General features: G+C 39.9%; 1 protein-coding gene across 1 annotated transcript in view; it reads left to right on the top strand.

Moving 5' to 3' along the window:
* LOC130147254 (probable acyl-CoA dehydrogenase 6) overlaps positions 1-13,057 on the top strand; it is a 90,108-nt gene that overhangs the window by 60,849 nt on the left and 16,202 nt on the right. The window contains exons 4-5 of the mRNA XM_056334129.1: positions 1,983-2,089; positions 7,903-8,070. Coding sequence (XP_056190104.1) covers positions 1,983-2,089; positions 7,903-8,070 — 275 coding nt within the window. The remainder of the gene's footprint in view (positions 1-1,982; positions 2,090-7,902; positions 8,071-13,057) is intronic.

Below are 13,057 nucleotides of genomic sequence, written 5' to 3'. Positions count from 1 at the left end.
TTCATGTGTGTGCATACATGCACATATGCATGAAAATACACTTTAGAGCAGTGCTAAGGCTTCACAGTTAATCACATGGGAAACTATACTCTGGGGTATGGCCCTGGCCCAGAGAGCAGGCATAGTCTGGTCTGTCTTGAGCCAGAGCATGATCTCATTGCAAACAGGGTTTTCTAATTCTGGAGCTGTTAAACTGGAAAAAAGTGGGTATTACATTTATGCAAACCTGAGATTTTTCTGGGATACATTTAAGATGGGCAGAATTTTACAGAAACAGCATATTTCTAGCACAATAGCCAGCTGCTTGCTGAGCTGCATGCCCTTCCTGCAAGGCACAGAGACCCATGATCTTCTGAAGATAGTGTTGCCAGATATTTTTTTTTTAATTGCAAAATAGCTTCTTCTGTAGCCTCATTTTTGGGAAGAGCTGAACTATTTTCTGAAAGTTAAACCAAACAAACAAAGATATCAAACCAAAAACACTATTCTGAGAAAAGTTCTTGTCATGGAAATCCTCTGTTGAAATAACTAAAGGTTTTCAAAGTTTTAAGCATTAGAAAGCATTGCCAAAAATCCCTGCTAGCTCCTCTCATAATCTGATTTTTCCTGTTGTTGGTTGAGGCTTTTTTGTCTAATGAATGTTCATCTGGCTATACTTGATCATGTCCCAAGGAAAGGAGAAGGGGAAAAAAAAAATACACTGCATAACAGACATGGGGACTTTGTCTCAGTATGCTGGAGGAAGGGGTAAACACTCCAAGCTCGCTTCTTGTATTTATTTGGGATTGCTGCCATGATTATCAGCAGGGACAGAGCTAGGAACTGAGCTCCCTGTGTGCTCAGTGAAAGTGCCTGCCAGCTCCCAGCCTGTTCTCTGGCTGTCCTGTGCTCTTTGACTGTTTTGTGTCAGGGTTGCAGTGGAGGGGATGGGTCAGTTCTAGCTAAAATGGCATCACTCCTTTGGAAGTACTGGGACAGTGTTTTAGGAGGAGGGCCAGGTAACAGCAGCCTGCTTAGGCAGCCAGCAATTCCAAGGAGATGAGTGGAGATGCTGACCTGAGAAGCCTCATACTGAAGAGGAGCCTGAGGAGGAACATGACTTCTATGCATTGCTGCTCACAGGAAAGCCATCTCATGACCTGAGGGATTTTTCAGCCTAGCACGAGAATGGTTCAAAAACTAGACCATGAGCTCACCATTCACACTGCAAGAACAAATCAGCGAATGTTAATTAGGACAAAATCAACCATGAAATGAGATGGACCATGTTTTGAATCCATGAAAGCAGCTAAACACTGAGAAAACGAGGGTGTCTCTTAGCTGAATTGAAATATGGCCAAGGGAATTTTTTGAGTTAAAATGCCATCAACAGTTTGCCGTTTCCCTTTTTATTTTTTTGAGGACTAGAGGAACGGCTGGGAAGAAGCACTAATGGCGCTGTGTGATTTAAATGCAGATGTGAAATACTAATAATGTAAATAACGTAAGAACACAGATATTTGCAGAGGGTGGCCATCACATGTCACAACTTTTCAGTCGCCACTAAAACCTGGCAAAGAGCTGGTGCAAAAGTCAACAGATATACAGGCAGCAGGTCTTCCATCCTGGCTGACTGCAGACTGGTACGGGGGCACTGGGGGGGAAACCCCAGGGACTATGTTTAGTTAGATCTGAGAGCTCTCAAAACAACAGTTATAAAGATCAGAGTTTTGGGCATCTAGAGCACAGATTTCTGTGGGAGTAAGATGCCTGCATACTTGTAAAAACTTTTTTTAAAATGATTGCGGCTGCACTTGTGGTGAAAGCTCTGAATCATAGCTTTGGAGGGTATCTATTCTGTCTTTTGGCTCTAGGACAGGTTTTACCTAATCAGAGGAAAATTAATAACTGTATGGGTAGAACAAAATTTGTAACTAACTTGTAAAGAAAATCCACCTTCAAAAGCTTTTTAATGTCCTATCTTTTGTGTTATATTTTTGCAGGTTTGGTTCTGATGAGTTGAAAAAACAGTTTCTCATGCCGACTATAGCTGGAGATGTTGTGGCTTGCTTGGGAGTCAGTGAAGCTGGAGCTGGGTCAGATGTCGCAAGTAAGTTAACCTAGCAAATTGCCAGTTTTAGACAGCCTGGTATTTTAATGGAAATAATCTGGTTTCCCTGACCTTTCCCGTTGCTGCTATAATTTGTAAGAAATATAAAGGAAGGAAAGGGTAGTGTGGTGAGGGCAAAATCCAGGAGCAGTAATACATGTCTCTGATGCATCAAATTGAACATATTTGTCAGTGAATCAATAGCTATAACCCTGTGTAGCCTGAGCACAACAGGTTAATATGCAGCTGTCATGCTGGCCCTGTGTTTTTCCTCCTGTTTGTGCTGCTGCTGCTGCCTCCCCGTTCTGTTCAAGCTCACCCCTGGCAGGGAGCCCTCCAGCGCCTTCCGTAGCTGCACAGCCACTGTCACTTGTGCAATCTGCAGACCTACAAGAGAGCGAGTGTAGCCTGTTCAACTGTACTAAAACTCGCACTTCCTTAAAACAGACCTTCCCACTGAATGTGGGCAAATTACAGAGCTAGTTTGTTCTGAAAATGCCGGTGTCACTTCCACAATGGGTTCCTCTTGCTTGTTCTTACTTCACCTCAGCCCCTTCCATCATTCCTGTGCAGCAAAAATGTCTTTGAACTGGTGATTGTTTTATATGCAGCTAATGAAGAATTTGCCATGTCAGATCTATAAGCTTTGTGAGTTATTTGCATGCAACTATTTTTCTTGTTCTAGTGCAAGAATATGTTTAAAAATGTGGTAAAATGAAACCATTATTCTGAAGTGCCTGAGGCAGTAGATAATTTGAACCATCAATTAAAACAGATATCGTAGAAAAAGTAAAAGATATCTCATCTGACTGTGATGGACTTCAAGGAAAAGGGAATGACAAGAAACCGCTTTTAGAGGTGTCACTGTTGGACACAGGGTGGCTAAAGTAAGAACACACATGATGCTCTTACAAGTTGCTGAGACAGCATCTTCCTGCAGACAAAACTGACAAGTTTCACAGAAGTTTTTTCATCAGCAGAGTCCTATGTCCATATCCCGTTGTTTTCTCAAGACAAATAGATAATTATTCACCATTAGGGTGCAACAAGTAGTTTTCAAGAGAGTTAATGGGGATAATGAAATAATCTTACTGCATGATCTGTTGCTGTTTTTCTTTCTAGTTAGTTGATTTTATTCATAAGAAAAATTCCATAATATTTATAGACTTGTTTTTCATTAAAACAATCTGAAATTTGAATTTTGCTAATGTAGGAAATACAACATTATTTATTTTAATTAATGCCTCTCTAGTATAATTAGATGATTGTAAGAACTTTCTAAATATGATTTCGAATTTTTGATGCAGTGTTCCAGATAATAAGTAACATAAATATTCTTTTAGCTGCATGTTGTTTATCATCTAGCTTAATGGGTGTGATACACTGGATTAATACAGTTAAAGAGAAATTTGGAATCAACTAGCATTATCTGATGAGCCCAGACTGCAGCTGGGAGGCAGACCGCAGGATGAAATGACAATACTTTTTCAGCTGTCATGGAAGATCTGATCCCTGGTATAAATCCAGAAAGCAGCTTACAGTGCTTCTAGAGGGTAATTAAATGGACAACTTAGGCACGAACAGCACTAGCTTATGTTCTGAGTAGCACTGGTTTGCACAAGGCAGAGAGAACTTGCCACCTCCAGGTGGCCCAGCTTTAAAGTAGACTGAACTGTGTGTAATTGCACTTGATACATCCTTGGGTTTCTCATGCTATTGGGATGTTTGAGTCCCTTAGGTAAGTAAAGGGGTAGTAAAACATAGCAACTGTTCACATACAAAGGTTGGGGACATACTTCTGCCATGTAAGCCAATATATTTTTAACCAAAGAATGAACACAGAATAAGGTACCTCTAGCATTATCTTCTACCAGTTCCAAAATTACTGAAGGCGATGTGAACACAGAAGAAAAAAGTTTCTCTACATGAGAAGTAAAAGGTGCCTTGAATTAATTTATTCAAAATTCAATAGAACAAAGAAGACTGTGTATATTAGTCTAAAATAAATGTCAAGTGAATTTGAAGGAGCAGCTGGCTGCTTTCAGATGTAGTTGTTGTATATTGTACGTAGTATTGACTGTGTACAACAAAACTAGCACAGAGATGACTTGAGCAGAGCAGTACAGAACAGTTGGTATAGAAAGTGTCTGTCTTTGATTTCAGGATTCTTGGTACTGCAAAGCATACACATTTGTGTCAGTTTTAATGATTTTGTCTCATTATCTTTCACTACTATTCTACAATTTATGTAATGTTTTAATGATAATTTGGGGGGATATGTAAAAATGCATCATGGAAGACACTCGCCCTTTCTTCAGGTTATGTCTTCCAGGCAACTGCACCAAGTAACTCTGTTCACATCTACCTCTTCAACATAGATATCTTGGCCCATTTTGTCTCAGTGGAATCCAGTCCTTCTGCTTTTCTGGGTTTAGGTCATCTTTTTTTGAGCATGAAAAACCAAAATTGCACACGGTGTCTATAATGGTACAAATGCTTCTCCAAGCCTAATAGAAATACTACCCTCTGATATGCACAGTGTACACAACAGTTTGCTGGCTAGTGAATCTTGTGATTAACTATGCTGCTGAAACATCATAAGACACCAAGCGATCATTTGTATTACCTTGTGCCTAACTGCTTGTACTTCCAGTGTTGAATTTGAAAACTCAAGATCAATCCTCTCTTGCTGGGCGATACCTTGGTTGTCTGTGTTGGTGATGTCTCCCAAGTTTGTGTCACCAGCAAGTTTTATTAGTGTATTCCTATTCTTCTTTTAAAGATTGTTAAAGGCTTTGTCCAAAGGCTGATATCCAGGTAGTAGCTTCCTGCACATCTGCACATCAGCACTTCCTCTTTTAATGCAAACTGATGCAACTTCCCTTTCACCAAGTTCCTTACCTACATTCCCACTTTTGTCCTAATTCTTATCTTTTCAAAATTTTAACTCATGGTTACCTTGTAGCATCAATTTTAGTTTGCTTGGGTCCAACAGTGTTCTGCTTTTCTCTAGAAAATCCATTTTTGTAATAAACAAATGAGGTTGGTTTTAAATAAGGTGCCACTGGTAAATTGAATTGTCTTTTCTTTCCAAATGTGTTCTGAGGCTGTGCAGATTGCCAAAACAAACAACTTCTGTTTTCACTAGTTTTGATTTCTGGACACTCCTTCCTGTAGATGTCTTGCTTTGTCAGCTATATCTTTATAATCTCATGTGAAATATTTCCTTATTTTTGAGGCATCCTCTGTATGCCTCATATTTTTTCTCATTCACTTCTCATTTCTGTGGCTGAAACATTTTTGTTTGCTGCCTCAGTCTTCTTCAGTTTTGTTCGTTTTCATCCACAAGGTTTAACTTGGTTTGACCTGTGGCAGTTCTTACCTTCTGACCTCCAACTGTAGCTTACTTTGATGATTAATCTCTTTCCTTTCCTGTAGGCTATCTCCTGTTATTTGAAGTGATTATTCATTCAGTTAGACTTGAAGCTATTTCTTGCAAGTTTTCGGGTTTTTTTTCCTGTGCTGATGATGTAAATTCTAGATATGTGTTCTTCAGTTTTTACTTTAAGGATATGCATTGCCTATCCTAGATTGTAATGGTGACCTTAAAAGTTAAAGCCAACCTTGCCTTTCGTCAAATCTCTTAAGATGCATGGCTGGATTCAAGAGCACAGTGTAGAAGAAAACTTGAGACTCAAGTATGTTGTGATTGGAGTGGTGAAGTGACCAGCCCTGTTGCTTATAGGGCACTAGCTGTATCCTTCTGATGGTGACTTGTGGCCTTTCCTAGAAGGGGCCCTCACAGCATGCTCTGCAACTCGTTGAGTTATAGGCACTACAGGGCCAGTGGTGTGGACCTGCCAAAAATGGGTTATGGAGCAACCAATGAAGTAGCCTTTTCCTAGAGCTATGCTCTATCAGGGAGAAAATTGCAGTCAATTATTCCAAATTATTGTCATAGCCATATCCCTGAGGCTTAAGTAAATTGTTAAGTAGGTTTTCTAAGCCTTCTGTATTTTAGCCATAAAACTTATTTATTGATTTGATAATCTTTCTTCTTATTAGAGTTAAAGAGAATCAACTCTTCATAAGCTGATTTTAGTTGTTTCTCAAGCATTTGAAGCAAACTGTCAGCTATCACATCTGGGAGCACTTGAACATTCCCATTAGCGAGGCATTTGTTCTTCAGTCTGTGTTTGGGTGGTTAGTCCCCTGTGACGCCATGCTTGGAAGAACTGTTTACATTTGTGGTAACATCAGAGTGCTCATTGTTCCTCTGCAGACCTTCCATGAGACCTCTATCTAATCTCTCCAGTAGCTGTTCTACAACAAAGGGATGTGTGATGTAAATCACCATGTATGCTCCATCCTTTTCATACTGCTTCAGTACAGTCTTGTATTTCTTATTTTGGCTACTGTGTGTCCTTCGTTTATTATTTAATCTCCATATATATGATTGTTCAGTGTCTGTGTGCGTGTATTACGAGCATCAGTACTTTAGATTTCTTCGGTTTGTTTGCCTTCATTATTAGAGAGAATATCATGTCAGGTCCCTTGGACAGATTTGACATAGTCTTTTCATTGACTGAATAGCTATATATCCACATTAGTACTATCTCTTTCCTTTGATGTTCATCATTAGCTGCTTGTAAATTCCTTTAGCCATAACTTTATCTGATATTCCCCTGTCTTATACTTAGATAATTTTCTCCCATCATTTTTCCCCAGTTCCTCCATTAACAAGGCTTCTTTTCAGCCATGCTGACCTCAGTCCCGTTTTACCTTGTAAATGAAGATCAGATTCTTGATTTTTGCTTTGGTTTATGTTTAGAGCTTTGGGAAGAAGGTTCGTGCGCAGACTGGGGTGGGTGTGTATGAAGGTATAACCAGCTGACTTCAATGTGCCTGCCCGCTCCACCTGCTGTCTGATGCCTACCCACCAAGTTACCGCTTCCCTCAGTAGGTGGGCTCTTATGGACTTTATAGTCTCATTAGATTTACAGGTGCTATTAGGGGTGTGGTACCATCCCTACCTATAGCTAGATATCTGTTGGAGAGCCTTCCTCAGTTGGGGTTTTTAATTGAAGAATTGCAGGGGAAAGAAGCCAGCCCTTTGGAAATTCTGTTGGATTGTAAAAAATAACTAATGATTCACTCCGGCTGTCTGTGCAGCTAGGGCTTGCAGTGTGATGTGAACGCTCACGGATGAAAATATGATTTATTTTTTTTTTTTTGCCAGGGGGTATAAATGCCTGGTGTTTAGAACTCCATGCACAGACATTCTTAGCACTTAGACTTGGCCTTTTGAAAGTTTCCTGGCTTCGAAATTTTTATGCCTTTCTGACGAAGAACATGCAGGAAGTGCATGTATATATATATATATAACTTTATGCATACACAGATATTGAGGCTTAAGTTTGAGTCAGGACTCTGGAATTAATGGCCTCCTCGGTGGCTAACGTGCACAGTATCAGAGATGTAATACAGATGACCCCAGACTGAAATGTTTCTGGCCCAAGTTTTTGACAACCAAATTTACGTAGGGAATGTTTTCTGCTTTCATCCACTGGGATGAAGACTCCACCTAAAGGAGCATGAGAGAAGTGGTCCGGTTTCACCACTTGCCTTCCAAGAGCTGTCCAGACACTGCTTTGTGCAGCCCTGAAGGGCTGGAGGACGTGGGGGGCGTACGCAGGGAGACCCAAATATTAGTTGTCTGTCTGAGAGCAAGGGAACGACTCTGCCGGTCATTCCGGGACCGGTTTATCCCTCCGTCACAAGAATAACCCTTAATTTCCTGTGTTTTGAAATAGGTATCAAGACGAAAGCTGTGAGAAAAGGCGATGAATATGTCATAAATGGTGGTAAGATGTGGACTACGTCTGGGTGCCAAGCAGACTGGATGTGCCTGCTGGCAAACACCAGTGAAGGACCTCCTCATCGAAATAAATCTCTCATATGTCTGCCAATGAATCTACCTGGTAATATCACAGAACTCTTTTCTCTTCTAATGTGGTTTTATCAGTGTTTTTGTGGATGCCCAGAACAAAAAGGAAAGATGTTTGACAGAAAGGACTGCACCCATAAATGCTCTTCTAAGTTAGGTGTTTCACTGTCATACAAAGTTGGTTCTGAAATGGATTTGCACGCTTCCACAAAACAAGTAGGGGACAACAGGAAATGAGAAGGAAGTTAAATATTTTGCAGACTTTGGCTTCTGACTTCCCAAATAATTTTACATGGAGAGTCCTTTGTGCCAAAAATAAGTTTATAGAAGTTGTTGAGATACATTTGCATGGGAGTATTTCGTAACATTCTGTGAGACTGAATAGACAAGTCAATGCCAAGGACAAAATTAATGCCTCAAAGAAATCATTAAAAATATAGCAAACTTTTTTTTTTTGAAAGTTATAACATCCAGTGTCTTTTAGTTTTGGAGAAGTTCCACGAAACTTTTATCTTGGTTTTCTGTCACTAAAAAGCATGAAGATGCAAACAGTCTGCAAAACAAATAACACAGTACTCTATTTACATAGATCTTTTCTACATATGAACTGCATGTGAAAAGTTCTCAAATTACCTTTAAAAAAAAGCGTTAAACTCTTTCCTGTTTTGTGTGAGGACTGGTGAACAGAAAATATATAGTTTTTTCAACGACTGGAGAAGTATTTTTAAGCTTGCTGTCTTATTTCTTAAAAAACACTGAAAGTGATTCTCAAACGTGAAAATGAAAGGATAAAGAGTTTAGATATTTTAAACTTGGGAAACAAATCCCGAAACAATCTCATCCCACATGCCTCCCAGGAGCCCATGGGCAGTATCTGACTCAGTTAGGGTGAGGTGACTTACCAGCTGCATTGAATACTAGAGGGATGCAATGCTGCGCTGCGATTGTGTTGTGTGGCTGGGCCTGACCTTCCTCTGATAGCTGTCCTCTGCCACCCAGCCTGGTGGGCTTGCTGAAGAGAAGTGCAGGCACACCCAGGGGGCTTCATGGCTGTGCTCTGCAAAGGGATCTTTTTTTCTAGGGCGCTACTATCGTTATCAGTTTAAATTACAAAAATAGCGAGTTAAATGTGGGCTGGAGTGAAAGCTTCAAAGATCTTGGAAGTAGGGGTTTGTTTTTGAAGAAGACTAGTAATTTGTGTGAAGATGCTGAAGAAGTACATCCTGACATAAGGGTGCAAGTTTCAGTGGTGCAGTCCACTGGATGTCCGTTCCTGAGTAGTCTGCAGTTCTTGCAGCAACAATAATGTGCTGTCTGCAAAAAGGACACCCTTCAGGGAGGATGCAGTCAAGCTTATGTCGGCAGGGACTCTTTGCAGTTCTAACACCTGTTCAAAAGTTTTTAAACCTGTTTTGGTTTTCACTCATTTAAATATTTGAGAAAATGTGTAATATTAATTTAATATATAATATATACTATATTTTATAACATTTTAAATAGACAATTATTTAATGGATAATAGTGTGTATAAATGTATTTATATAGTAATATAAAATATTAGAAACTATGGGGGTTTTTAAATTTAATTCAGAGTATTTTACATACAAAATATATGTCATTATCAGCATTTCGCATGTAGGGACCACCACCATGGCAGTGAAGTGAATGTCTGTCTGCTCATTTAATGGATCAGACTGAGAACAAAACCGAGGTCTCCAGTGTTGCAAAAGAGGGTGATGAGAGCTACTTAAGGGGAATGTCTTCGAAGTGAATTTCAGTGTGGAGTAACTCAAGCAAGTGAGTTGCCTTGGGAATTAAGCAAGTGCTGAGTGGGTTGTGAATTTCTGCAACCACTGCTTATGCAAGACAGGCTTTGAATGGGCGCTCACAGTTGATGGACCTGAGCTGCCTCACTAGTTGTTAACTTTGTCCTTATTGATAAGTGACAAGTGAATATGTAACTCAGAGCCAGAATCTCCCTGAATTTCCAGGTAAACTCACTTATCAGCCATCTGCATGAAGTTCTCCTTGTGATTTTTTTATTAAAGGGTCAGAGTGCAAATGTGATACTGCTCCTCTGAAATCAGTTGTCCAAAAACAACAAAGTGGCCAACCTACTGTTAGAGGCAGATAAAATATACAGAAATGGACTTGTAGGTTTTCAGCTGCTTTGCTTATGCCAAAAAGACACATGAGCCATAGCTTTGAGGGGGAGTGTTTTTAGGTCACGCAGCTTATACACAGAACTTCTTTACCTGTGGTAAAGAGTAGAAAAATTGCCTGAGTCGCCTGAAGGTGATCTGCATCAGTGCAGAAGTCTTCCTAGAAACAAAAAAATTGCACTTCTCAAAGTGTATATGCTTTGTACATGTTTTCATTCTTCTCTGTGTTACAGATATTGACCTCCAAAAAGATCACTGTACCAAGACTGGTGACCTTTTAAAGTAAAGCATTAAGACAGTTGAGTCTGTTTAGTGGGTGGGTCATATCAGAAGTGAGATTTTTCAGGAAAACAAAGAGGAAAAATATGAAAAAGGCTTCCATTTGACACAGATGTGAGAAGGAAGCTCCAGCTGTTTTGATACATCCTAAGGATGTCTGTGTGGCCCAGATTGTGCTCCTTTGAGGGCAGCAAACCAAGACTGTACAGGATGTGTCTGGAGGACATCACTGAATGATGCAGTATCAAGCGGCTGTAGATGTATGTGTGTCAAAGCTCAAGAACGAGTGCAATGGAGATGAGTGTGTTATGTCTGACTAACTGCTGCAGTCACCAGCCTGTAACACAGGGTAAGGAAGGGATCCTTGGTGCAGCAGTAACTCATTCCTTCCTAGCAGCTGGAAGGACACGGGAGACTGTTTGCTTTTTTTTTTTTTTTTTTCAAAAATCTTGTTTCATACTTGTATAATGTGGTGATAAAAAAAACCCAAAAGTTTGAAGTCTGAAAGCATATTATTAACTTCAACTAGTAGTTTATTGGAGAAATGAAGTAGGATTTGCTTCTTTAATTTTAGGTGTGTACAGTGTTCTGGGGTGAAGCAAATCATGGTCTAGATTTGACAGACACTGCTGAATACATTTCTCATCAAGGGAATTCATGTAACAGCAGTGTGGATTCACAGTAGATATCCACATTAGGTGAATACTCCTCATACCAATGATGTCTTTTTTAAAAAAAAAGCTGAATTTCTCATACAATGGAAGAGAATCTAACAAGTCATAAAGTGTCTGTGTGTCAGATATATAGACAAATGGCTGGCAGTCCTAATCTGGTAATTATTTGTGCACTGCTTTGTCTTCTGAGTCCTTAGATAGCTCTAGGGTAGGTTGCAAGGGGGAGATCACAAAGTGGGGAGCATCCAGGAAAGGGGAAATAGCATGTTTCTCAGGCTGTCATTTAAAATCTGCCTGTTTCCATTTGTAATGGCACTAAATGGTGTCAGGAGAGACCCGTTGCCTTTCTCTCAAGACAGAATATAGGAAATAAAAGAGATTGTCAGAAGGCTGGAGTAGTGGGAGAAAATGAAAAATCAAAGACCCCTGGGAAAAACTGCCCAGGAGGAGATACAGCGATCCATCTCAGTGATACTTATGCTAGTAGCACAAATGGTTCTGCTAGAGTGATTTTAGTAAGTCAGGCACTTAGCCTTGCTAGATTAAGGTTTGTGTGTTATTGCTTGCGATTTATTTAATACAGACAAACTCCAGCAGTTATCTGGGCAAGTAATTTCTAGTGCTGCTGGTAATTTTTTGTATGTAAGTGTGTGTGTGTGTGTATGGATATATATAGTATGTAGTATATAAAGAGTATATAGAAGCGTATATAGTATGTGTGTATATATATTATATAGAATTAAGATAATTAAACTAAGTAAAGGAAAGTTTTGATGCCCATATTGTAACCAAAGAGATGATAATATATTGTCTTCAAAAAAGAGAAAATATAAAGCATGTGCTAGCAACAGAGGGGGAACTACATGAGGCTGATGCACTCTGGGCCTCCTTCTGAATGAGAAGCATGAATTAATCTAAGAGCAAGTGAAACTCTTAAGGCACAACAGAGGGGATGCTGCTGGATTCAGGAAACTTGAGCACACAGCCCAGTCTGGAAGAAGTATAGGTAAAAATCATTAACACGTCTAGCTCCTCTAATCAAAGGTGTAAGAGCTTTCTTCAATAGCTGTTGTATGTGGATCTGGGGAGGTGCAGGATTGATTTAGCAATATAAAGAACTGGCAGCAGTTGTACTTTTTCCAGCAGAGTCCTTAGTAAACCACCCACTAACAGGAGCAGTAAGTGCATCTTCATGTGGGTGAGGAGCAGTGATTGTGTAAAACCAGCTGGAAGTAGACCAAAGGCATGATCTCTGAGGCTGTCAAAGAAACCAAGCAGTAATATTCCAAAAGGAAAAGATGTTCCAGAAATCATTTGGGCCTCTAAATGGTTCAGTGTGTGTGTGTTTAGCTCTGATCTTAATACAGAAACAAGCCACAAATGCTTTCTTGGCATGACTGGGTGCAAATTGCTGGTTAATTTTCAATCCAAGAATCAGAATTTTTTATACAGCTGTCCTGATTTTCTTCCTGTGTTGAACATGTATCAAAGCAAGTATTTCTAACACATAATCTGTTTATAGATTGGCTGGTGGAGAAAAATCTGGAGTGGAAGGTGTTCTGTAAGTCTATGTGGACCTTATTCTGAGAGCAGTCTTGGCATTTGGAAATAGCATCAGTATTTCATCTCTGCGGAGAAATGAAACTTTCCATAACCTTATTCAGTGCAGCCAGAGAGAGTAAATGTGAAGGGAATGACTGCCAGCTGCTTCTGCATGCAAAACCAAAGTAATTTTCATATGGTTGAAGCCCTCCTATCAGTAGAAGTTGAGATGTCTATATTGGTTCAGAAAGATGTATTCACTGAAAGCCATGAAGGACATGGTCCCCAAAGAGGGACCATGACAGCCTGTGCAGTGACCAGCTCCTACTGAGCCACTTTAGAGAGTAGCAGAGAACTGAAAAGA

The sequence above is a fragment of the Falco biarmicus genome, chromosome 4, assembly GCF_023638135.1.
Source record: "Falco biarmicus isolate bFalBia1 chromosome 4, bFalBia1.pri, whole genome shotgun sequence".
NCBI lineage: Eukaryota > Metazoa > Chordata > Aves > Falconiformes > Falconidae > Falco > Falco biarmicus.
This window is presented reverse-complemented; position numbering and strand designations above follow the sequence as displayed.